Source organism: Camellia sinensis, chromosome 13 (assembly GCF_055761805.1).
Source record: "Camellia sinensis isolate YWXY chromosome 13, ASM5576180v1, whole genome shotgun sequence".
NCBI lineage: Eukaryota > Viridiplantae > Streptophyta > Magnoliopsida > Ericales > Theaceae > Camellia > Camellia sinensis.
In genome coordinates this window covers 35,980,740-36,007,456 of record NC_138973.1, presented here as the reverse complement: position 1 = coordinate 36,007,456, position 26,717 = coordinate 35,980,740, and the positions used below count along the sequence as shown (strand labels likewise).

General features: G+C 33.4%; 1 protein-coding gene and 1 non-coding gene across 2 annotated transcripts; both read right to left on the bottom strand.

The window, feature by feature from the left end:
* Positions 1-3,113: 3,113 nt before the first annotated feature.
* On the bottom strand, positions 3,114-7,029 carry LOC114307704 (disease resistance protein RPM1-like). The gene has a single exon (XM_082901975.1). The coding sequence runs from the start codon at positions 6,079-6,081 to the stop codon at positions 3,253-3,255; it is 2,829 nt and encodes a 942-aa protein (XP_082758101.1). The 5' UTR covers positions 6,082-7,029; the 3' UTR covers positions 3,114-3,252.
* Positions 7,030-22,127: 15,098 nt separating this feature from the next.
* Positions 22,128-23,512, bottom strand: LOC114269671 (uncharacterized). The gene is made up of 3 exons (XR_014347812.1): positions 23,347-23,512; positions 22,552-23,246; positions 22,128-22,432 (listed from the first exon to the last, which is right to left on the bottom strand). It is a non-coding gene; the product is annotated as an uncharacterized LOC114269671 (transcript).
* Between the last annotated feature and the right edge of the window lie 3,205 nt (positions 23,513-26,717).

Below are 26,717 nucleotides of genomic sequence, written 5' to 3'. Positions count from 1 at the left end.
ATTGTTCTAGACTCAAATCACAATAGGGTAAATTGAATTTTGTCCTTTTTTATTTTTAGATTTTTCAGTATGTCTTAGACAATGACTCAAGTGACTTAAAAGTTGAATTGTCTCTTGAATAAATTAATTGTTGACACTACTATTTTTTTTTTTTTTTTTAGATCAACTTATCTCCAATCATTTATCAGATTGGAGAGGTCCAGTCCGGTCTATTGTGAGCCTATTTTAGGCCCGCCTTTGATTTTTAGTATGAATAATGTGCTTGACAGACTCTATAAGACGAACAATTTGAATCATTAAGATAGGTTCGAGATAGATTCGCAGTGAACCAAATTGGACCTTTCCAGTCCAATGTCAAACTAGAGAAAAACTACTTCCTTTTAAATACATCTAAAAACATTATATAAATCTCATAGCGTGAGCAAGAAGGTTGTTGGGTTCGAACTTAGCTCATAATTGTGATAATCTAAGTCATTATCCATTGAAACGCTTTAATTGTTGATATTTAAGGTTGTGTTTGAACTAAGAATTTGAAAGAATTTTGAGGAGATAAAGGAAAACAAAAGAGAAAGATGGAGGGAAAAAACGAAGCTTCTATTTCATTTATTTTTCTTTTCTTTTTTTTCTTTTGTCTCTTCAAATTAACACAACTAAATGCTGAAATCGAATTTACCTCGGAGATAATTTAAGACCAAGTTGTTTTAAAACTTTAGTAAATATTGGATATAATAGTCATAATTCCATTTGTTATTCATGTAAGATTGCAGGATTGTTATCCTCGATATTTTTTTCCCTTCTTTCTAAAATTGACATGTAAGATTGTAGGATTGTTATCCTCGATATTTTTTTCTCTTCTTTCTAAAATTGATACTTCATGCCATCATAAAAAATTTCAGACCAAAACAATTTTGTTTTGATATAAGACATCTTTGAGAGTTAGCTAAAAAATATTAGTTTACTGGTTAAAAATAAAAAACTATTTTATTTGATATATATATATATATATATATTTTGTAACTTTTTTTTAGTAACTGTTTAGCATAAGAAAATTTGACTCCAGTTTTTTGGCACCTTTATAAATTTGCTTATAAGGCTATTTTCTTAAAGAATAAAATAATAGAGATTATTTGAATACAGTGATTTTTCGTCAAAAATATCAACTTTAATCACTTATAAAAACTAGAAAAACTAACAAATTTAAGAATATACTAAATGGATTAATTTTTGGGCCCTTTGTTTTAATCATTTTTTTGGAGTTCCAAAGCAACGGCATTGCCGGCTTTCCTGCCAAAGTTGGCTCTGCTGAACACCCACTCCAATCTACTTCATTGAACTTTCAATCCATAACCCAAGAATTCTTAAAACAATAATGGTATGGTTACCATTTTTTCTTACAATAATTTATTTATTATCTTATTTGTAAATACTAATATGAACAGTGTTACATCTCTTAATTAAGATTCTTCAATTTTACCCTTCAATGATGTGGTTAAAATTCATATGGAGTGATCTCACAATCCTCTCTCTCATCTTTAACCCTCTAATTCCGCATTATTGATGGTAGAATTGGAGGGGTAAAATTAAGGGATGAATAAGTTTTCTTACTAATATAGTGTTGACACATGAGAATATAAATAAAATATAATAAGAAAATATGGCCATTAATGCTCTTAATATATAAGTAAATTACACTTTGTCCCCTTTATGTTTGATTATTTTTTCATTTTGTACCCTTAAAATTTATTTATTTTTCAGTTTGACTCTTTATGTTTTAATTTTTTCTGATTTACTCTAAAAACTAACTTATGTCCAAAAAAATGACATATTGATAGTCATGGAATATAAAAATATTTTATTATAGAAAACTCACCTCTGACGCAAACTCAAATATTAATATAATAATATATTTTTATATTATGTGACAATTAACGTGATATTTTATATCTAGTTTTGAACAGAAATTAGCTTTAGGAGTAAATTAAGAAAACTTTGAAATATGAAGGGCCAAAGTGGGAAAAATCAAACTTCAAGGGCTAAAGTGAGAAAATAACTAAATATAAAAAGGAAAAAATGTAATTTATAATAATATATATATCATTTAAGTTTATATATACAGATTCTTCTTTTGTTTTTGTTTATTCTCTCTAGTATATATAAATTTTTAAACAATAATTCAATATAAAATATATGGTTAATTACACTTTTAACCCTATAATTTGACTTAAATTTCACTTTCGTCCCTATAATTTCAATTTGCACAATTTGGTCCATACACTTTAAGCTTAATTTCAATTTGATTATTCCGTCTAAATTGGATGTTAAAATTAATAATTTTGAGACATTTGTCAATATTTTAAGGTCTTGCTTTGGTTCTTCCATCTAAATTACAGATTAAAATAACAATTTTGAGATACTTGTTAATTTTCTAAGGTGTACACGTAAACAAAATAAATTAACAATTTTGGACACTTGTTAATTTTTCTAGGTTTCAATTTAGTTCTTTCATCTAAATTGGAGATTAAAACTATAATTTTTAGACACTTGTTAATTTTTTAAGGTGTACACGTAGATAAAATTAACAAAAATATAGACAGAATAACCAAACTGAAACTAGACTTAAAGTATAAGAATTAAATTGTTCAAATTAAAATTATAGAGACTAAAGTAAAATTTGATCAACCTAGAGAGGTGAAAAATGTAATTAATCCTTTTCTGTATATGGATTTTATTTCTTATCTCAAATCTTATGCCTATTTTTGTTCCCAATTTATTGACCAATCAAAATTTTATTTTATAACTTATTGCACAAATTAACTATAAAGAAATTAGACTTTTTGTGAATTTTTTTTTTTTTTTTTTTTTTTGGAGAGATGAAATTAGACTTTACAAGAAAAAAATGACCCATTTTATCATACCAGTGATAAACACAAAATATATTTATATTAAGGTTTTTGTATCCACATTTTAATTTTAGAAACAATTATATCAATTAATTAGATTTTTTTTGTGTGATTTGAAAAGTCTAAATTAGTAGACTTATAAAATTTAAATTTTGGAATGTCTACCTTAAAAAAAAAAATCTTAGAATCGCCAATTATCATCTAAAAGCTAAATAAGTAAAAATAAAGTGCAATCAATTACTCTTACCAATTATCATCTACATCAAGAAGAAAATAAATCATCGTTACAATATGTAATAAAAATGGAAGAAAGAGAGAAAAAAATGGTTATTTACTATGATACTGATCCAATCTAGAGAGAGCTCTTCTCCTTTCTCTTCCTCTCTATACATAGAAACTTTACTTTCCATTGATCATGTTCCCGGTACCAAATTCTAACTTCAGGAATGTGCGCTATGTTTCTATAATCCTCATCTTGTACTTCTCGATCTAACGTTGAAATCAATTTCTCAGACATTTCACAAAGCTCAAACGTTTGGAGGTTCTTTAGGTGTTCGATGCCTGATGGGACCTCCTCCATCAATTCACTATTTCTTATTGTTAGAGTTTCAAGGTGGGGCATTGCTCCCTCCTCCACTTTCACCCATCTCAATCCTTTTAATTTATAAAGATTTAAATGTTTAAGCCTCTGAAACCCTCCTGCATTGAAACACAGTCCCTCCCCTTCGTATGCCTGTTCAAGTGCAAGCTTAGCCAAATTGGGTAATTCTTGTAGGGATTGCAAAGGTTCATCCCTTAACTTGCTCCACCGCAAATATAAAGTGACAAGGCCATGGAGAGAAGGTATCCAGTGCGGTAACTTCTCCAAATGTACAGTCAAGTTTAACAGTTGAAGAAATCGAGGAACTGGAGACAAAGATTGCAGATCAAGGATCTCATCCTCTTTTGTTGAAATTATATCTAATCTGCGAAGATTGTTGAGCTTCTCAATTGAAGAGCACAGAGTCACCCCATCTTCTCTTCTTAAATTCCCAATGCCTAACTCCCTTAGTTGGGTTAGCCTCCCCAGCTCTTTCACTATACTAACCCCACCTTCACTTCTTTGGTCTGCTTCTATCATCGTCAGCAGTTGTAGGGATTGCAAGCTTCCTATCTGAGATGGAGCTTTAAAACCACGTATATCTGCAAATTCAAAATGAGTGGTTCTTGATTTCAAATGATATGTTAAGAGATTACGCAATTTCTGAAGGTGTAGCATTTCATCAGGCAGCTCAGTCACATAGGTTCCTGATAGATCTAAGGTCTCCAAGTTCTCAAGCTTCCCAATCAACTTTGGGACCATCTTCACTTTTGTATTCCTCAAGCCAAGGTACCTGAGATGGATCAGTTTAAAAACTTCATCTGGTATAGTATCTAATGAAGTACCTTCAAAATCTAACACATTTAGCAGCCTCGAACTACGTCTAAACAACTCACGCAAGGATGCAATAGGCAATGAATCCATCGGCCCCCACACAAATAGAGAACGAAGTCGAGAAGAACGCTCGCTATATTCCACATTATCTGAGGTGCTTCGGATCAATAGGCGGCGGACCTTCTCCGGCCTCCTTGAGTCCTGTCTACAAATTGTTGTTACAATGTTTTGCTCTCTTGCCTTTGAAATAATAATTTCACGCATCAGGTCGTGAATGCAGAAATAAGAAGGCCTTCCATCTGGATATCTCTCTGCCACTTGAATCAAGCTCCTATTGAATAGCTCATCGAGGTAGCCATTTGCAACTTCTTCTATTGTCTTCCCCTCAATGGCATTCACAAATCCTTCTGCTGTCCAACGTGGAATTACTGTTTTGCAGAATATCTGTTGATCCTCCGAGAAAATGCTCAAGTACAAGAAACAAATCTTCAGATAATGAGGCAGATCATTGTAACTGAGAGAGAGCGTTTTTTTCATACTCTCTAGTTTGTCATTGCCCTCTAATTCAGCACCAAGGCTGCGATAAAGCATTTCCCATTCTTCTATTCTACTCTTGTCCTTTGTAGCCAAAACACCACTTATCGCTACAATTGCAAGCGGCAATCCCTCGCATCTTTTTAAGATTCGAAGAGAAATTTGTTTCAAGTTTGGAGGGCATAAGTTCCCTCGAAAAGTCTTGTTGCAAAACAGCGTCCAAGACTCCTCTTGGGACAACGGCATCAAGTCATAAACATGACCATTAGTTTCTTCGCAACAGGTAGAAGCTATATGGGTGAAACGAGTTGTGAGAATGACACGGCTACCACAATTGTTGTCAGGCAGCACATATTTGATAGCTTCCCAAGCATTGACATTCCAAACATCATCAAAAACAACCACGTACCTCCTTTGCTTCAAAAAATCATTAGCCAGACATTTTAGCCTATTGATGCTCATAGTTTCAACTCCAACAGGGATTGGTTGCATGATTTCTTCAAAGAGTTGTTGAATCATGTCCTTCAGGAGATCCTCAGCCCTTAATGACTCGGAAACAATGAGCCAAGCATGGCTGTCAAAATGTTTCTTCGCCGTTGCATCATCGTAGACTTTTTTAACTAGGGTGGTTTTGCCTAATCCCCCCATTCCCACCACAGAAACCACTTTCAACCCAGAATCTCCCTCGACTAGCCACTCCATCAATTGTCTTTTGGGCATTTCGATGCCCACTAGCTTTGCTTCTTCGAGTAGAAGTGCATCGCCACGATAATCATACCATGAATTGTTAACAACATTGGACCTTGAGCCTTGCTCTAGTATACCATATTTATCATGGTATCTTTTATGTCCCTCGGAAATATTGCTGACCCTGGACTTGATTCTTTGAATTTCAGAAGCAATTTGGTGGCGAGCTTTTAAAGTCTTGGTAAGGTAGAAAACCTTACGAAGAAAACCACCGAATCCATCGCCGTGATGATGTGCAAGGTGAAGCTTGAATTTGTCAAGAACATCTTCAGCGTCATAAGCAGCATCTCGAACTTGTTTGACCCAAACTTTGAGTTGAGGGTCACTTTCTTCCTTAGCATCAGCAACTCTAAGGAAAGCCGACATGCGCTCGAACTCATCTCTGATGTCTTCCATTGCTTCCCGAACTCCACTCAACAAATTCACCTCTCCCTGAAGGAAGGGTGCAAGTTTGGCTAGAAGATGGAACACTGCAGTTTCAGCCATTTTCTGTTTTGTGCGTGTTTGTTAGCAGTAGTAGGCTTTCGTGTTTGAGGGGATAATTAGGAGAAAATGGTGATCTGAATTGAGTTTCAAAACCGGGAATTTGTAATGCTCAAAAACTCAACTGAGGTTTGAGTGACATGTGTGGCAATACAGGAGAAAATTTACGGTAGCTGAGAAATCTGTTTGTTTTTTTTTTTTTTTTCCTATTTGAAACTTTGATTGCAACTTCAGCACTCTTTCTAGGAAGTAACCACTTTTCTGTTGTGATAATATTGATAGTCCTAAAGTTATTTCTTTTTTTTTTTGGAGTGCGAATGTTAGACGATGTGATGTTTGTGGTTTAAGTGGTTCCCTTGGTCTTGTTTGGTGTAATTTATGAGTGTCATTTATTAAAAAAATAATAATAATTTTGTGTTAAATTTTGATAATTTGTGTCGGTATATAATTTATAAAATTAAAATAACTTAAATAAATTAAAAGAACTAATTATTGAAAAGTTGAGAAGCAATATTTTAATTTCCATTCCCTCCTTCTAATGGGATTCATGTAAGTCTTAAAAGCAATATTGTACATACTAATAAATTTAATAATTTTTAGTGACAAACATGATTATTGGATTCACCTAATGTTTTTCAGAAATGATATATATGACGGAATTTTAAAATTAACAATTCAAATTATCGAAATGAAAATAGTGACGAAGTTTACGGACCTGAACAACTCCCTTTACTCCTGAGGAAAATCCAACTCTAAAAAATTATAAAATAAAAAAAAGACAATTTTCCTCTTGTTTGTGATTCACGAGGGACTATTTTAAGTCGGTCTAAATAATCTGAAATTTCATCAAAATAAACTTGAAATAGGCGCGTAAGTGAAAAAAAAGCTGGACCCATGCCATACCTATGCACTGAAAAAGTGAATAAATAAAAGGTGGGATAGTGGTGAGACAGCACACTTTCGACACACCCTTCGATTCCTAAAGTCTTCGTTTGTGCGTAACCTTTGTTGTTTTTGGTGGAAGTCACTTCAGGATGCTTAAGTCTTTGTTTGGAATGTGAATGTTTCATGAGATGATGTTTGTGACTTAAGTGGTTCCTTGGTTTCGTTTTGTGTAATTTATGAGTGTCATTTATAATTTTTTCCTTTTTTATGTTAAATTTTGATAATTTGTGTTGATATAGAATTTATGAAATTAAAATAACTTAAGTAAATTAAAAGAACTAAATATTGAAAAGTTGAAACAAAATACTTTTAATTTTTATTCTCTATTTTTCTAATGGGATTCATGTAAGTCTTAAAAGCAATCACTCTATTTGGTTTCAATTTTTAGAATTTACTTTTCAAGAAATTTTATTTTTTTGTTTTTCTTATTTTTTGTTTTCACTGAAATTTTTTAAATATTTTAAGCAATTTTTTTAATTTTTAAACACCTATCATAAATATACTTAAAAAGTACAATGTTTGTGAAAAAATATTTAACAAATTCACTAAAAACCAAAAAATAAAATAAAAAATATATATATGAAAATTCAGTATATTTGCATATTTTTGTGTATTTATTAATTTTTAAAAATATTTTTTCACAAATATTTTACTTTCTAGATACATCTAAGTAAAGTGCATCAAAAAAAATAAAAAAATCACTTAAAATTTTTTAAAAAAATCACTAAAAATAAAAAAATATGAAAAATAAAAAATTTAATTTTTAGAAAACTGAAACCGAACACATTGAATGTTGTACAAACTAATAAATTTAATAATATTTAGTGACAAATATGATAAAATTAAAAATTTATAATTATTGAATTCACTTAATATTTTTTAAGAATGATGTATATAAAGGGTCTTTAAAATGAATAATTTGAATAATTAAAACGAAACTGGTGATAAATCCTGCAGATTGAACAACACCCTTTAATCCTGAGAAAATTTCAACTCTAAAAAATTAAAAAAAGACAATTTTCCTCTTGTTTTTTGATTCACGGGGGACAATTTTAAGTCGGTCTAGATGGCTTTCATTTGGGATGTGGGTTAATTTTTTAATTTTTTGATTTTTAGTTATTTTAGTTTGGGGTAAAAAAAATCTCATTTGAGATGAATTTTTTGACTTTTATGAAAAAAAATTAAATAATTATAATTTAAATATAATATTTTATCTTTTTGTAACTAAAATAGCCCTAACTCAACTCAAACGTTCCTGCCAAACGAACCCATAATATGAAACTTCAGCGAAATAAACTTGAATTAGACACGTAAGAAAGAAGCAGGACCAATGCCATACCTATCCACTGAAAAAGTGAATATATAAAGGTCAGTTCATTTGGAAAGCAGGTTAGATTTTTTGACTTTTTAATTATTTTAATCAGGTTAAAAAAATTCATTTAAAATAGTTTTTTTTATTTTGTGTAAGAGAAATAATATAATGATTATAGATTGAATGTGATATTTTATTTTATTAAATTAAAAAGTCTATTTTATCTTTTTGTGATTAAAATAACTCCAAACACAACTCAACCTAACCTAACCTAACCCAATCCAATCCAACCCAACCCAACCAAAGTTGCCAAACGAAGGCAGTGGTGAGAAAAGTAGGATGAAAGTTAAAAGGAGTGATAAACCAAATAAGTGGTCATTGACTAATTAATTTAAAGAACGAAAAATAATATATTATTTTAAAAATAAATTATATATTGTTTTAAGTTAAATATAATGTGATTAATTTGATTTTTTTTTTCTTTATGAATCATCTTCTTTCCACACTATACCGTTTGAATCATAAAAAGAGAGTTCACAGTTGGCTCCCATCGTGGCACACATCACTCCCAATTGCACCTTGACCCCATCTTGTGAAAAATATATCAGTTTTGAGTCAGGATTTGGTCATAAAATTTTCGTGTCGAAATATTAAAATATTATATTTAACATTTATTTTTATTTATTTATCCTTATCTTACCTTTTAGAATTCTTATAATTTGTAAATTATTATTCATAATATATCATATTATGAATAAATTTTATTAGTATTCTCGTTCTTAAAATTACAAAATAAACAGATTCCCTGCTCTGCTCTTGCCACCTCCTATGTGTCATGCCCCCGATATGATACGTGGTGGAGGTGTGTGTCATCCCTAATACTGTGCAATGCACACTCAGTTAATAATTCCTTCACGAAAATGTCAAAATTTGATTTTCAACTTTAATATCTCATAACATTTGATGTATATATGGACTTTATATGAACTTTTTGATATAATTAGTATTTTTAGATCTACTTGTTACATGTTCGCTATGAAATTCTAAAAAGGAAAAGAGAGAGAGAGAGACAAATTTCACTATTTAACACAATAAAATATCACTATGTTAACTTAAATAATATAATGTTACTGTTTGAATTTAGTATTTGAACCACTACACATATGTTGTCATCACTATCACAGACCACCACGTTATGACAGTAATTACTATTACTAGAAAAAAGTTAAATAAATTTTTCAAGAGTTTATATGAGACTGTTTGATGTAATTTATACTTACAGCTTATTAGATAAGAACAATTTAAATATGCTTAAAAAAATAATAATTATCTAAAGCTAAAAAAATTACATATTTTTGAATTTTATTTTTGATTTTCAACTTTCAAATTATGATAAGCTGCACCAAATAGGCCGATAATATGAACAAATATTTAGGATGGAGAAAATGCTAAATAAAATAATAAAGTTAAAAAATGTTATACAAACAAATTTCATTTACAATTTTTTCTCATAACATTTATCATATTAATAAATTAGGCCCTATTTTATATTCCAAAACTACATGACATGTCATATACAAAACTCCATCATATTAATAAATTAGGTCTCATTTCATACTCCAAAGCTAGATCATATTTCATATTCCAATTTTTTTATTTTTTTATTTTAGGTCAGATCTTCAGATAATAAGGCAGATCGTTGTAACTGAGACAGATTGCGTTTTTCATACTATCTAGGTTGTCATTGCCCTTTAATTCAGCTTCAAGATTGCGATAACGCATTTTCCATTCGTCTATTCTGCTCATGTCCTTTGTAGCCAAAACACCACTTATTGTTACAATGCAAGCAGCAATCTCTTGCATATTTTTAAGATTCGAAGAGAGATTTGCTTCAAGTGTGGAGGGCATAAGTCCGCCGAAAAAGTCTTGTTTGCAGTAGTAGGCTTTGTGTTTGAAGGGATAATTAAGAGGAAATGGTGAGGTGAACTGTCATGACCCAAACTTGCCCCTATGAGTTTAGCGTCGTAACCGGCCAGTAATCCTTGGATTACCAAAGGGCTCTTAACATAATAATATATAATTAGGGGCTGTGGAAGCAAATACATAAAATATACATATATGGGACAGATAATCTTAAACTTTCATAAACTTACGAGTGAGGTCAAAAGATACAGTATTTACACGTCACTTCATGTACATAAAAACAAAAAAAAAGCTCGTTTGTGGAGCAAAAGAAACAAAGTCTCATACATTCATAATAACACAGTCATTAGACTTGACTTAATCCAAAACCTCCTCGGGAGGCACAAAGGTTGGCTGACAAAAACTGAGACACTAGGTCATCAACTCTGAACTTGGTCACGTGCCTGATCACCTACATACATAATATAAATAGTGAGCGAGAACCCAGTGAATAATAATAGAGTAAAGGGTTAAATGAATGATGTCACATAATCAATTCAGAAATTAGAGTTTCATATCAAAACAGATTCATATCAAATTCTTGTTCTGAGCATATACAGAAACCAGGGTTCATGCTTAATTTTACATGGCTTATCCGTTAGTGCTAACAGATCATTTACAAAGCATCTTAGATCATACTTGTCAGTTCCATAGAGGAACCTCCGGCTGGGTACGAATAACTTGTCAGTTCTATAAAGGAACCTCCGGACTGGGGACGAATAACTTGTCAATTCCATAAGAAACCTCTAGCTGGGCACAGATAACTTATCAGTTCCATAAGAAACCTATGGTCCGGGTACAGATAGCACACTTGAATCATAGCATAAATACCACAAACATTTGTCAGAGTTGGACAATCATTCATAGTATAAAACATAGCATTTCACAGAACAGATCTTATTCCATATACAAAAAATAATTTAACCTGAACATAGCTTTACTAAGTTATTATTCACAGCTAACAGATAACTCCAAGTAAACGGACAGAGTAGGCAATTCAGATATCTTGTGGCACGTTACCTACACAAATACAGAACAAATATGTATTGAATTACACACCCGGAATCATTAACTTGGTTCTTTCTTTGTTTCGGTGTGTTTCTACTTCTTTATCCCCATTATGATGTCTTAATTTAGCCTAAGAATGCCTAGGATGCAATGAGGATGCAAAAATACATTTGAAAACCAAGTTTCGGAACTTGTAAAAAAGCCAAAAAGTCAAAAAGTTACTCAAAAAGTTAAAAAGTTAACACTATTCACCAAAAGTCAACAATTACGGCTGCACAACTCCCAATTCGAATTTTTCCCTACAAATCAATTTTTACAATTTTTTATTGCACATTTTTTCATAAAAAGTCAAAAAATTAACCCAAACATCCCTATTTTCAACCTCAATTTTTTAGTCCAAAAAGACAAAAAGTGCACTTATTTAGGACACCCCAAACAACCCCTTAACAAAAATTGCTAAAAACAGGGTCCTCGCTCGAACGTAACTTCCTACGCTCGCGCGGACATGCAAAACGTGAGTGGTCGCTTGAGCGCATGATCTGTCGCTTGAGCAACCTGCAAACTTTTGCAAAAGTGTTGGTTGCTTGATTTTTCCGCTCGATACTCGCTTGACGCTCGCTCGAGCATGAGAGACATGCCCTCGCTCGAGCGCAACTTTTGTCGCTCGAGCAGTCTGCAAAACATAAGAACTTTTGAGAGTATGCATTTCACGCTCGAGCGGACTTTTGGTTGCTCGAGCGGACTTTTGGTCGCTCGAGCGGAAATGCACGCACTCAGAGTGGTCGCTCGAGCGTGGATTCCTTCGCTCGAGCGTAAGAGTAGAATTCTGAAATTTCAAGATTTGGTCCCAAGCTCAAAACTCAAATTCAAAGCCATTAGACTCAACTTTTGGGTCCCAAAACTTGAGAAAACATGTCCAACCTTGGAAAACACAAAGAATTGAAGATCATTTCATGAAATCAAGGCCCAAAAGCATGTCAATTGTGCAAAATACAACTTGAAATGTAAGAACGTGATGTGAACATGTCATGCATGTGTTTATTTGAGTTCATAACTTCCAAAACATGATCAAATAAGATATTCTACTAAAAAACATGGTGAATTCTTAGACTCTGACCAAAATATGGACATGCATGGGGAAAATTCTTAAACAACATGCTCTAAATGCAATGTGATGCACATGAAAGTATGTACTCTTCTCTTTTACTTCATTAAGTTTAATTCTTACTTCAACTCACTTAATTCCTTTGAATACATATGATAAGTACCCTAATTACACAACTAAAGACTTGATTTCTTACCTTAGGCTCTCAACTCCTTTAATTCTAGTGAGTTCTTGTTCAATTTCTTCAATTCTCCTTAATTCTCTAGCAAATTCCTTGTTGAAGACTTCTCCTTGGTCTCTCACTCTCTCTCTACACGTTTGTGTGTGTGTGTGTGAGCTCGAGATGTGTTGGAGTGGAAGAAAAGAATGAGTGGGAGCACTTAAGAAGCCTTATATAGGCTTGCCTAATGATAGTTAATTAAGACTAATCAAATGAGCCATTAAATTAATCTAATTTAATCATTTCGAACTGAATTTTAATTAAACCTATCATAAAATTCTAAAAATTCTAATTAACACAAAAATCAAGTCAATATTTTCGAATCGGATGTCGATAAGGCCTTCAATTCGCAAACCGAAACGAAAACATGAACAGATCTTTCTATGTTAAACAGATACAAACACACATAAAGCAACATATGATGCAAAAATTCTCTTTAATTACTTATTAGACATAATTAAGCATGGATTAACGTTAATCATGGGTTGGGATGTAGACACCCCATTTTTGACCGACCTGAAGACTTAGACGTTATCGATTAAGCGCTCGGTGATAGTGCATGTTTGTGCTCGTTTCGAGTTTTCGGAGTTTTCAACTGAGTGCCTTGCCTCCGGGCCTCTGAACTCTTTGTGTTTTGGCTCGGTTTGTGAACCAAGCCTTGTTGACTCTTCCTGGAGGGAGAGAGAGGTCTGGGAGACCACTTTTTGTGGTCGTAGACCACTTTTCCCTTTTGGAGACTAGTTTCCAGTTTCCGAAGTCTTCGGTCGCGTGTCTTGTCTCGGGACCGCTTAACGTTCTTCTTTTGGCCTGGTTTTTGGACCATGCCTCGCTGCCTTGGTCTAGAGGAACACTGAGGTCTGAGAGACCAGTTTTCTCCCGTAGACCGCTTTTGGTGCCCGTAGACTAGTTTTCGAGTCTCCCGGCTGCGCGCCTTGACTCGCGGACTTTCGTCTTGCATCCTTTTTGGTTTGTTTTTGGCACAAACCTTGTTTCCCTTGCTTGGACGGTGGAATAAGGGTGGAAGACCAGTTTCTTTCCCTGAAAACCACTTTTCTTTCTCGCCAGCCAGTTTTCTGGTTGGCCAGCTAGTTTTTTTAATCGAGCAATCCTCGCTAAATCAGGCCTATCATTTTGAATACTTGGATTTCAGCCATGAGGCCACCATCGTTGGAAAGCTTACTTCCGGGGCTTCATTCTTCACTCAAGAATCTCCTAAAGCCAAGTCCGGATGGGGAAGATATGGTTGGTTGAAGTAGGGCATCAATCCGGTTGGATCGAAACTGCGCGGCTTCACCAAAACAGGCATAACTTTTTGCACAGTTGGAATTTTAATGCAAGGCTGGCACCATTTGAAAGCTAACTTCTGGGGCTTTAATTTGGACACTTGGCAGCCACTTTTTGGCATTGCCAGCCACTGGCCGACCACTTTCTCTTCCAGCAGACCAGAAAAAGTAGCTGGCCGACCAGTAAAAGTAACTGGCCAACCACTTCAACTGGTCCGCAGCTTTCCTTCAGCTTTCTGAAGATATTTTCTTGCCAGTTGTGCCAGCTATTAGGCACAGAAACCATCCTCTATTGGAGCTCCAAACTTCCTCAACAAGCTTGAACTTTGTTTTTTCTATATAAGGGAGCCTCCTCCCTTATGCCTTAGGTTCAGAATTTTGTGCTTGAGCTATACATATCATCTATATCTATTATCCTCCATTTCTCTCTTGTTTTGTGCTTTAAAGTGACTATTCTTCACACTTTTGCACACAAACACATAGTGAAACACCACCCTTTTGTTGCTGAGGTACCTTGAGGTTGGTTTTGGAGTTTTTGGACTGGTTTGAGCTCAGAAAAGCTGCTGGAGTTGTAGCTTTGAAGTTGTTCTTCAATGGTGAGTCAACTAGCCCTTTAAAGCTTTATTTTGATTAAGCTTTTGGACCTATTTGCATGCTTATTTTGGGCGAACTTTAAACTATAAAAAAGCTCTGATTTTACATGCTTGTGATGTTTGCTTAAGGCCTTGTTGGTGTTGGGGGTAGTCTACCCCCTCTTAGGCCTTGTTTGGCTTTGTTTTGCACCATCACTTTAGGCCCTTGAAATCACTTTCTCTTGGCCTTTTAACCACAGAAATCCAGTGGATTTTTAGTGGTAAAACTTGTGTTTTGAGGTCCCACATAGGAGGGGGTCATCCCATTTCCTTGTTTCTTGGTTGCTTGCTTTGTATGCCTCATGTTTGAGCATGTTTGTTAAGCATGTGTTGGCTTATTCTTGACTTGTATTTGGGGTTATTTTGACATGGCATACCACTGTTTTGACTTGGTTTTGTCATCTCTTGTATGCTTTATGCACTTGTAGTGTAAATTTTACAAACTAGCTTCGTATGTCTTATGAAGTAGCATGTCTTTCTTGCATGTTTTGGCTCTATCTCAGCATGTTCTTGGTGTTGTTTTGCCATGATATACCTCTGTTAAGGTTTGGTTTGATAGCCCCATACATGCTCCATGCACTTGTAGTGCATTTCCATTTACTAGCCTAATGTGTATCATGCTTTTGATCATCATTCTATCATGCTTTAGGCTCAACTCTAAGAAGCTTTTGTCCATGTTTTAGCATGCTTAAGCTATGATTTTTGTTGTTTTGGTCATGCATGCATTGCTTTGTATAGTCATGGTTCAATCTTGCTCATTAGCTTTGTGTATTGAGTCCATTAGCATGCATTACTTAGACTATTTTCATGGTTTGGCATCATTTGAAATGTGATTTCAGTGCATGTTTCATGTTCATGCGCTCACATTTGTCACTCTTTCAATGCTTTGAAGGGTTGGTCCTTTATGCCCTAAACATGAGCCATTGTGTATGCCTTCATGCCTAAGCTTGCGAGCTATCATTTTAGTGTGTTTTTGGGATTATTTTGCCATGATATAACTCTGATTTTTGTTGGCGAAGCCATCTCATGCTTGGTCTTGATAGGTGTAGTGTAATCCTCCATATTGGCCTTGCATATTTCATGCTTCATGCTCACCATGCTAGCTTATTTTGGCTTCCTTCCATACATGTTTTAACATCATTTTGACATGCTCTAGGACTGTTTTGGGTTGTATTTTTCATATGCTTCATGTATTGCATAGTTGTAGTGCAATTGGCCTTGCTAGCTTCAAGCTTTGAGTACCATAGCATGCTTCATTTGTGACATGTGCATGATTTGGCATCATTTAACATGACATTTCAGAGCATATAGAATTGTCATGTTCCTACTTCTTTCACCCTTTGAGTGCCTCTAGGGGTTGTGCATTTTTGCCTTGTTTGTGCCCAAGTGTGCATGCATGCATACTTAGACCTTTGAGCCCCCATCTTAGCATGTTTTGGTCTTTGTTTAGACCTAATTAAGCTCTGTCTATGGTTGGTTCATGCATTTGTGCCATGTGTTGCGTGTCCCTTTGTATAGTCCTCTTTGCTAGCTTTAATGCTTAAGGACCCTTGCATGTTTTGCTTGTGTTGTTTGAATGATTTGGCATCATTTCATACCTTATTTCAGAGCTTATAGTGTTGTTACACTCCCATGTTTATCACTTCTTGAGCGCTCTTGAGAGTTGCGCTCTTAGGCCCAGTTGATGGGCCAATGCATGTGCATGCGTTGTTTTGCATTTCATGCCATCATTTTAGCATTATGGCTACTGATTTGGGCATGATTGAGGTCTGTCCATTTTTTAGTTTAAGTCCATTGAGCATGTTGTTCAAATGTTGTTACATTGCATCATGTTTGCATGCTTAAGTTGCATTGTGTTTTGCATGCTTCTTGTTTGCATTGTTGATGCATACTCATGTTGCATTTCATTATGCTTGCATTGTTGTTTGCTTTGTGTTGAAATGCTTATGTTGCCTTGCATTGTGTATGCATGCCATTAGCATTGATAAGTTTCTCATGTTGCATTGCATTGAGTATGCATGCCTTACAATGTGTTTAGTATGTTTGAGTTGCATTGCATGTTTGCATGCTTGTTGTTGCTTTGTATTTTGTTTGGATTAAGTGTTAATCCAAGCACGAGAAACGAGAGACATTTCATACTTGAAGTGATGAAACGTGCCTCAATTCCCGGTCGCCGACGCTCTTGATCAAACATGATAGAGTTCAAGGCTTTATGTGTTTATGTGTGCATTCATTTCACATTGATTCGTGCAATCCTGGCCTCTCGGCCATCATGCATTGAGATGTGTGATTGATGGCCCGAGGGTCGAGCACTACACTCTCTTGAGATCATGAAATGATAGGGAGGGTGGTTGTGCAAACATATCTTGCAAATACATTGCCATGCCCCTTCTTATTCTCTGTTGCAGCAAACTGGAAGTGTGGCAACAAAACTGGTCGGCAGACCAGAAAAACTAGCTGGCTGACCACCTTTTCTGGTCTGCAACAATGGTAGGTGGTCGGCAGGTGGTCGGCAACACCAATAACTGGTCGGCAATGCTCCTAGAGGTTCCCGTGGTGGAGTAAATACTATCTGGAGCTTGGTGCAAAGAATCATAACGTTTTTCAAATATCATAACAATACTACAATGAATCATAACAATGTCATAATATTCACCAAAGTATCATAACAAAGACACTATAAATCATAACAATATAATGACAACTCATAACAAATATAGTTACTTCTAATTAATTATCATAACATTTGAATCGTAACATTTTTTATTATGATTCACTATGACAAATCATAACTTTTGGTGGTACAAATCATAACTTTTACTGATGAATCATAACCATAACACATTAAGTATAACTTTTTTTCCCACAATCATAACGACATTAACAAACTATCATAACTTTTATCAATGAATCATAACATAGCTTGTCGATTGTAATTTTGTCCCGAAAATCATAACAACATTAACAAAACATCATAACTTTTAAAATTTCAAACACAATTAATTGTGTAATCAATTGGTATAGCATATTGGAGTGCATGAAAAATCATAATTGATTGCAAAATCGTTTGGATTGAAAGACCACAATTGATTAGACAATCGATTAGTGGCTAGAGTTTTGAACTATCACAATTGATTGTACAATCCATTAGAATATAAGGGAGATTCAAATATCACAATTGATTGTACAATTGATTGTAGGGATCCTTGATAGAATAAACCTAATTGATTCAATAATCAATTAGTTTTCATAAGCCACACTAAACCAATTAATTCCTAACTTATTCATAGTTCCCAATCAATTGGTAAAAGCCTAATCATTAATATCAATTTAGTCAATATTCGAATAGTAATTGATCGGTTGATCGGTCGCCATTTATATTTAATTTTGTTGTTGTGTTTTCATTACCTCAAACATTATCACTAACAAAAACGCATGACACTCCAACTACGTTTCTCATTTTACAATTCTCACTCACTCACTCTCTCTCTCTCTCTCTCTCTCTCTCTCTCTCTCTCTTTCATTATCGTCAATGTTAATGTTACCTGAAATGTTGTTGCTATGACTATCTCGTCGACTCTCACTCTTTCTTTCCTTGTCATTATTAGTGAGTTAGACAACAATGTTATTGTTACCAACTTCAATTAATCATGCCCTTTGATCTACTGAAACACAACCATCAGCATTGACTTAGGCTATTATAATAGCATTGTTGCCACTACTGGTGTCATGTTGTCATTATGTCCAAATGATGATGTCGGGTATAAATGACTTTGTCACATTTATAACTGTAGCAAATACCAGTATTAGTCCTTGCCTATTATTTCATAGTCGGTCACTACCTTTTTACCATCACTCCTTTTATTCTTAGATATATATTGTTTGTCATTGTACCCACCTTAGTCCCTATCTTATTTGTCTTTCTTATTTTTTGGTCTGATTTGCTAACTTCTGAAGATAACTGTAGAATTTAAAAAATAACTTTCCTACTTTGATCACTTAGAAAACTTTGTTTTCCCACTTCAAAATAGATAGGTCATGGCAAACGGTAAATGGAAGTGTTCTACGATGGAGGATTTCATGTTAAGGTGGTCTATATCGGAGGTTTTCGTACAAATGATGGTCAACTTGACCCATCCCGCATTTTTCGTCACAAAAGTATGACATTTGTTACAATTTGGACCAAAGTGAAAAGAATATAATAGTTTGGTCATTTTCATACAAATGTAGGTGAACTTGACCCATGCCGCATTTTCCGTCACAAAAGTATAACATCTCTTACAATTTGGACCAAAGTGAAAAGAATATAATAGTTTGAAGACCAAAGTGAGAAAGTATTCATAGGTAAGCAAGGTGAAGGTGTAATTTACCATTTTACAAAATGTAAACCATGCCTTAATCTGTGAAGAAATTGTTGATTTAATTAATATCATAATAATTAATATTTATTATTAGAAAATATGCTAACATAATTTAATATGAAGATTTAATAATTTTAATAAAGGTAAGAAAAAGAAATATCATTTTGCCTCTCATACTATCACTGAAAATTAAGTTAACATCTATTATTTAAGTAATATTAATTTTACACTTAGTTTATCTGATTTTGGATTAGTTTTACCTCCGCTGTTAGCTTCTGTTTGTAATCCAACGAAAGTTGCTGGCATGGCAATGAAATTTGAAATTTCATTTTATCGTCCAAACTATCTATAAAATATCAATTAGACCTCTAAACTTCATTTTATTCAGAGAACTAATTGATATTTTGGGTGCCACATGAGCAACTTTTATTTTATTATAGACTGTAATTGATGGTAGAGTAATATTTATGCAAAATCGAATAGTTTAGATATAAAGTAGATATTATTAAGAGAACAATGGTTGGATTGTTTTTTGAGTTATAGATTGAGAGAAAAATGATATTTTGTAAAAGTAAAATTTCAATAAAAAAATTTGTAAAAAAAATAGTCTGTGGAAAATAGAAAATAAAAAAATATTAATAAATTTGCATAATTATTTGACCTCACCAAATTTAAAAAGGAGGATTTCCTCGACCCCCCATAATTTGGATTTGAGGGCACTGTTTGGGCCTGTGAGGCCCATCACGGGTTCTATCTCGAATCCAAACCATTAATTTTGTTGCGTATTTTGTGTATTTCATTAACACAAAAAGATAGAGCAATCCGTGGTTGTCACTAAAAAATGTACAAAATTGGTGTTTTTAAAATTTAATCATCACTTTTTGTAATGACAAATGCGATAATTTGAAAAGATTATGATCATTTGAGCGACTTAATTTTTTTTTGTAAATAAAATACACCAAAAAAAATTTCTGATTATCAAAACGGAATCAATCACTACAAGAAATGTCACTTTTGGCTACCAAAATATTGGTCGCCAAAAGTCACTTATTTAGTCGCCGAAGGTGTTTAGCGACCAAAATTTTTTGTCGCTAAGCTCGTCGCCTTTACCCTGTCGGCGATAGTATTGGCGACTAAAATTTGTTTGGTCGCCGAAAGTGTACACATTTGGCTACTAATCTTAGTTTAGTCGCCAAAAGGTATGTTTCCGCCACTAAAATATTAGTCGCCGAATGAGGCTTTTTGGCTACTAACTTGTTGTGGTCGGGGAAGGTTTCACTTTTAGCTACTAAATAATTGGTCGCCGAAAGTACACATTTGGCTACTAATCTTAGTTTAGTCGGCAAAAGTTATGTTTCCGCCACTAAAGTATTAGTCGCCAATTGTTTCTTTCTCTCATTCTCAAATCTTTTAGCTACTAATTATTTGGTGGCAAAAACGTTTTGGGTTATGTTTTTGCTACTAAATTATTAGTAGCCAAAACTTTTGATTACCTATTTGGCTACCAAAACATTTGGTGGCCAATAGTTTCTTTCTCTCATTCTCAAATCTTTTAGCTACTAATTATTTGGTGGCAAAAACATTTTGGGTTATGTTTTTGCTACTAAATTATTAGTAGCCAAAACTTTTGATTACCTATTTGGCTACCAAAACATTTGGTGGCCAAATAATTTTTTGTTTTTTTTTTGAAAAAAAAAAAAAAAAAATTGTAAACAACCTGTATTCATTTATATTACAACCTGTACCCTGTATAAAACAATATAATCTATCAACACCAAAATATGTTATCAACCATTAAAGCATTCAACAACGTGCACACATTTCAGTTCCAAGCATCCAAAAAAGTAATCTTCAACGTCCAATTCTATATATATTACAAATTCCATACAGTCCAAATCTAATCCAACATCAATAATTTAAATCCATACATAATTTAAAATCTTCAAGCAAACACTTGAAGTGACTCAAAACATCCATATGGCAGCCTAAAGAATTCTACCACAAAGCACAACCACTACCACAACCAAACTTCAAACAATGGCTAAAGAATAACTAAAATGGTCTCTTCTCCGCGATACATTCACCTCTGATACACAAATCCTTCGATAGCGTTGAAATTTTTTTTTAGAACTCATATTAACTAAAGGAGCACGAAAAATGATAGCAAAAAGCTAAAGTCATGAGCATTAGTCAAATGCATCGTCATCATCATCAGGAAGGGGCTGGCTAGCCGCTGCAGCAAGCTCAGCTTCGTGCCTGTAAAGAATACCAAAGGGATAAGAAACACCACAAATTGATCATTAACAGCAACTCATAAATTTTCATTCCTGGACTCTAATGTTCCCCACAAGTTAAAAATTTAAGAACTGTGAACCACCACCACCACCACCAAAAAATAAAATTTGAAATTTGTTTAAATTTGATTTGCTTACTTTTAAGTGTTAAATCTAAGCCATACAATTTTTCTTCAAAATTCACATGATCGTGTAAATTATTTTATTTAGACACATAATGTACTTATGTAATCATATTATTCGTAAAAAGTATAGGATATTGTCTCAAGAATACAAAATAACTTCTCTCGAAATGGAGTAGTCCATTCTAACAAATCTTAATGACAAAATAAACTGCCTTTTTTTTTAACGATAGTTTTGAAACACATATAATGATAAGACATAGATCAAATCCCCAGTCACCAATTCTCTCATCTTATCATGTTTAGAGAAACTCATGATGTAGTTGAAATAATTTGAGACATCAGGATAAAGGATAATTGGGATATAATCCGATAGAGCATTATGTGTGAACATAGCAGACCCACTTTGCAATATGCCGCTGTAATTTGCTAACAATAGATGAATAATACGAAATGAATAAACAATTAAAGCACTATGTTAAGTGGCGTTTGGCAAATGCTTTTTCAATGGCCAAACAGGGGCAGCTAAAAGAGATCCATGTATGTGTGTTATCATTGCTACCACGATTCTCACAACAAAGTAGAGACCGTTGGTAGTTGACTAAGAGGGAGTTAAAGCTTCAAGTCAATTATTGGAATCTCTATATACAAGTCTTAAAGTCAAGCAACTTGCTAAGAGCATCTATGATCTCTATATCTTTCTTGCAAGTTAAATTTAATAATACTAAGCAAGCAACTAATATCTCCATCAAAATTCAGAACAAAGCAAAATTTAGATTTAACCAAATCAATAGAAATTTTCATTGAAGAGCTATAAACACAACACAATTCAAAATACCTCATAAGCTCCTGTCTCTATGAATCCTTGATCCTTGAGATCATAAAGTTGAAATGAAACTGTATTTATCAACAAAAAAAAATGCTGAAATGAAACTGGAAGGGAGAAAAATTTAGCTTAATTGAATAGAAATCAAATCAAAATCAAAACCCTAGAAATCAAAATCAAAACTCTAGAAATCAAATCAAAATCAGAGAGAGATGAGAAAGGAGAATCAACCAAAAAAAAAAAAGAGCTAATGGATCATTTCCTGCTGGTGCGTTGAATGTAGTCTGGAAAGATTGTTCAATGAATTAAAAGTTTTTTATGAATTCATTTGTGCGTCTATGGGTAATGGAACTCATAAGTATCAATAAAAAGGCGTTAACGGGGGTTTTGGGATGATTATTACCTTGTACCATGTCAAGGGTTGTTTTGTAGCCAATAGTGATCCCTCAGCCCACTCAACAGAGGAACTTCCATCAAGTGTTTGCAGTTTTAAGTTCTCGCCTTTTAGACCAACCAACATAGAAACATCAATCTTAATTTTTATTGCTTGTTTATGAACTATATGAACTTCTTTTCCCATATCATGCATTATTTTCATCCCGGTATCCCTTTATTATTATTATCTTCTGATAAATTCTGGTATCCCTTTATTATTGTTTTCACCACTCGACTTTGAAGGAAACTTACTGGTTTCATCATTGCCTTGGACTTTTACCATTTTGAAATGTAGAGAGTATACTTGGAAACAGAAAATGGAAGCAGAAAACTCATGAAAACAAAAACAAACCTTGTAAGACCACTGTTGCTTTGTCAAGTCTCTTGTCCCCTCATTGAGGCCCTTCAATGTGACCGGGCCAAGAACCCTCGTGTTCCATGTCTCATAATGCACACCGACATTATGAAATTGATCCAATAGAATTTAGAAAGATTCCATTACTGTCATTAACATCCCAAGAATGTAAACTTTTATCAGAAGGTATGGACTAACCGGAAGGCCAACAGCAACACTTAGTAAAGAAATCTTGTTAATTCCGGCTCTCAACTTCACAGTGCTGCTATATGTCAGTTTTGGATTCTCTAGCAGCCCGTACACGGTTCCTGCCATAAACATGCATTAGTAAATCAAGATACAGGTCAAAGCTCATTTCATGAAAGTCTTTTCAATTTTTTGTTAAAATTACTAAATAAGTTCATTTACCTGATAGTTGACCGTTGATGAAAAAGAGCGAGTTTCAATTGTCAAAAAAGCGACAAATGTTGAAAACCACAGTATATATTGCCAGGCCAAGTCATTTACCTGATAGCTTTTGCTTAATCTACCTCTAGATTATTGCCAGGCCAAGTCACTGCAGGATACGAGGAAACCAAAATCTCATAACATACACCAATACTTGAGTGAAATGAAAGACCAAAAAAATTAAAAAACTCAACCAAAACAGACACAAAAACAAGCAAAAAAATAAACAAATAAAATAGATGCATCAATCAGAAGTGGCAGAAATGAACAATTCAAAATTCAGTGGTAAGAGTGAAAATACACTCCTAACCTCTAATAGTCTACAACTCCACCAGTATAAATAAACAAAAAATAAAATAACAAACAATGTACTTCTTTTGCTACTTCCTCTAGCATTAAATATATTCAACAAATAATCCCATAATTTTATTTGTCAAAGAAAAAATAGATAATATATTCACCATTTTCCAATGCAAGGTGGACGGCGTAAATTTATCAATTTCTCTTTTATGTTTTCTCCTAAATTGTCTAAATAAGAAAAAATATATACCACTAACCTTTCTTTTCTTTTGTTGTTTTTGCCCTGCAGCCTATTTTCAAAATATAAGTCAATCAAGTTTCTTCAAAAAGAGACAATAAAATTTCTAAATATGTTGGATGTCTTCTACATAAATTTGAAAAAATTCACTTCTTTGGTTGTGGTGTTGCCTTGCCAGACACGAGAATAGTATTTTTGTACTAGGGCTACATATCCTGAATAATCTCACTCCAACTGATATTATAGCGAGCCAATCATAAATCAAAACTAATGGTGAGATGACCCATTAGAAAACCTGACTTAAAATATAATCTCACTACATATCCTGATGTATAGTGGTCTCTGCACAATGAATTACTAAGCACCCATAAATGAAAATATTGTTAAATGGCCTGACATAAGAGGGATTGCTTCAGCTATTCTGCATATTAGCTTGAAACACTTATATCACAGGCCAAATATATATATATATATATATACATACACATTAAAATTTCCAATTTGGAAATTTTAAAGGGGGTGTGCATATCCATTTGCTTGAGGTAAGCAACCAAACATTCTTATGTACCTATTTTAAAATTTTCAGGATTCTGGAAGTATGGGACCATGTACCTATATCATATTTATTACAAAAGTATGTTGAGTTACCCATCAAATCAAGTTCAATCCCACTGCTACAATCCAAACTTTTTTAAGAAAATATGATGTAATTCCCTCTATAACTAAAAACATGCTCAAATTAGAACCCTTAACATGTTTAATTTTTATTGCACAGTTGGGGCTCATAAATGGGATAAAGGATAATCCAATCTAGAAGCTTTCTAATGCCAAGACCTACTTCTATTTTAGGTAAGCAAAGAGTCCCTCAAGCGAATTTATAAGAATGAAGGTAAGAGTCTGTCCCAGTCCGAAAAAATTCCTAAGCAACTGGTCTATATGCAAGGATACTAACTTAAGGAGGAGAAAGTGCATAGACCAAAAAACTTGAAGAGAATAGACTGGATAATGTGAAGTCTACCAGTGTAAGAAAGAAACTAATTTTGTCAATGAGGCCTTTACAGTCATCAATTGAGAGCTAACTAGAAATAAGGGGCACTCCTAAGTATTTGACAGGAAGGGAACCAAGTTGAACCCGAAGTAAATTGCGAAGATCTATCTTAGATAGATTATCAGAGCTAACTAGAAATAAGGGGCACTCCTACAATACCTGATTTTTGGGTCAATATCCCCTAGATTAAACACTTCCAAGAATATAAGAAGAAATTGAAGCTTTGATAGTTCATGCAATTTATCAAACAGTTAACGGGCGAGATAGTGAAATCATATGTTCAAGTTGATAGCAGAAAGGGAAGTAGCTACATAGATTAAAAACCAACAATGGCTACATAGACAAAGTGATTCAATTTCACCAACATTCCCCCAAAAAAACACAAAACACCATGACCAATGTTTTGAGCCAAACAAAATGTTAGGTCATTATCATTTTTAATATGAATCAAACAAAAACTGTTTTACAACTTCAAAGTGGTCCTTCAAAAAAATTGATGGAACCCATTAATGGAAAGCTAGAATTAGAGCAAAAAGTGAATGACCCCATAGAGTATTATGCATTAGAAATCATACCTTCTGACTATTTGAAGAACCCATGTGTGTGCGTGTATGTGAAGCTCTATGGGTTTTTGTGAGTGAATGGTGAAAGAATGAGAGACAGAAAAACAGAGCCGAGAGGGAGAGAGAGGATCTCAGGCGACGTTAACCAACAAGGGGGTGAATCGGTGCTCCGGTTGCCGGCCAACGTGAGGAGGAGCGGCGGTGAGAGTGGAGGGGAGAGGAGCAGCGGAGAGGGAGAGGGAGAGGGAGAAGGATGCTGAAGAGAGAGAGAGAGAGAGAGAGAGAGAGAGAGAAAGGTGCTGGTTTTGTTGGGTTTGGTTTGGTGAGAGCGTGAGATATTTTATAAATGGTTATTGGCGACTAAAATTTTTTGTCGCTAAAGGTATTTTGTAAATCCCTCTAAATATTTGAAATGTCTCCCTCCAAAACATTTTAGTTCTTTGGCGACTAAAATTCAATTTTGTCGCGGAAAACAAACTTTTGGCTACCAAAATTTTGGTCGCCAAAGGTAAAAAATAATTTTTTTTATTTTTCGTTTTCATTCAACAAAACGAATCGAAAAATTATAATTTTTTTCTAAAATTTCAAAAAAAATTCAATAAAGATAAAAATAAACAAAAAAATAGTAAATATTTGTTGCTTATTTTGAATTTTGAATTTTTTAAAAATTTTAAAGAAGTAATAAAGTTTCCCTCCGAAGTTTCCCTCAGATAAGAAGCACAATTTTTAAATTTTGTAATTATAATCGCCGACTAATATTTAGTCGGTAAAAATAAAATAACAACAGTCTAAAAAATTAAAATAAAAGTAACAAATATATTAAAATTATATTTAAATAAAAATATAAGTAATAAAATTATAAATTAAAAAAAAGGCAAAAATTAAATTATCTTAAATATTTGTTCTAATATTTTATGTACTGAAAAATATAATAATATATTTTAAAATTTTATATCCTTATATTTTATTATATTCTTATATATATAATAAGAAAGAAAATTAAAAAAAAAAGAAGGAATTTTTTTTTTTAAAAAAAATTATGAGCCAACTCAACCCGTGTTTTTTTTTTTTTTTTTTTTGGGACTCCTGCATGACTAAACCTAGTTATAACTAGGCACTAATCAAGTTTTTAGAATTTTAGAACATGCAATATGTATATTTTCTCATAGATAAAGACAGATGA

Bases quoted from the DNA above. Each gene is read 5' to 3' on its own strand.
- LOC114307704 (XM_082901975.1), bottom strand. From the start codon at position 6,081: ATGGCTGAAACTGCAGTGTTCCATCTTCTAGCCAAACTTGCACCCTTC.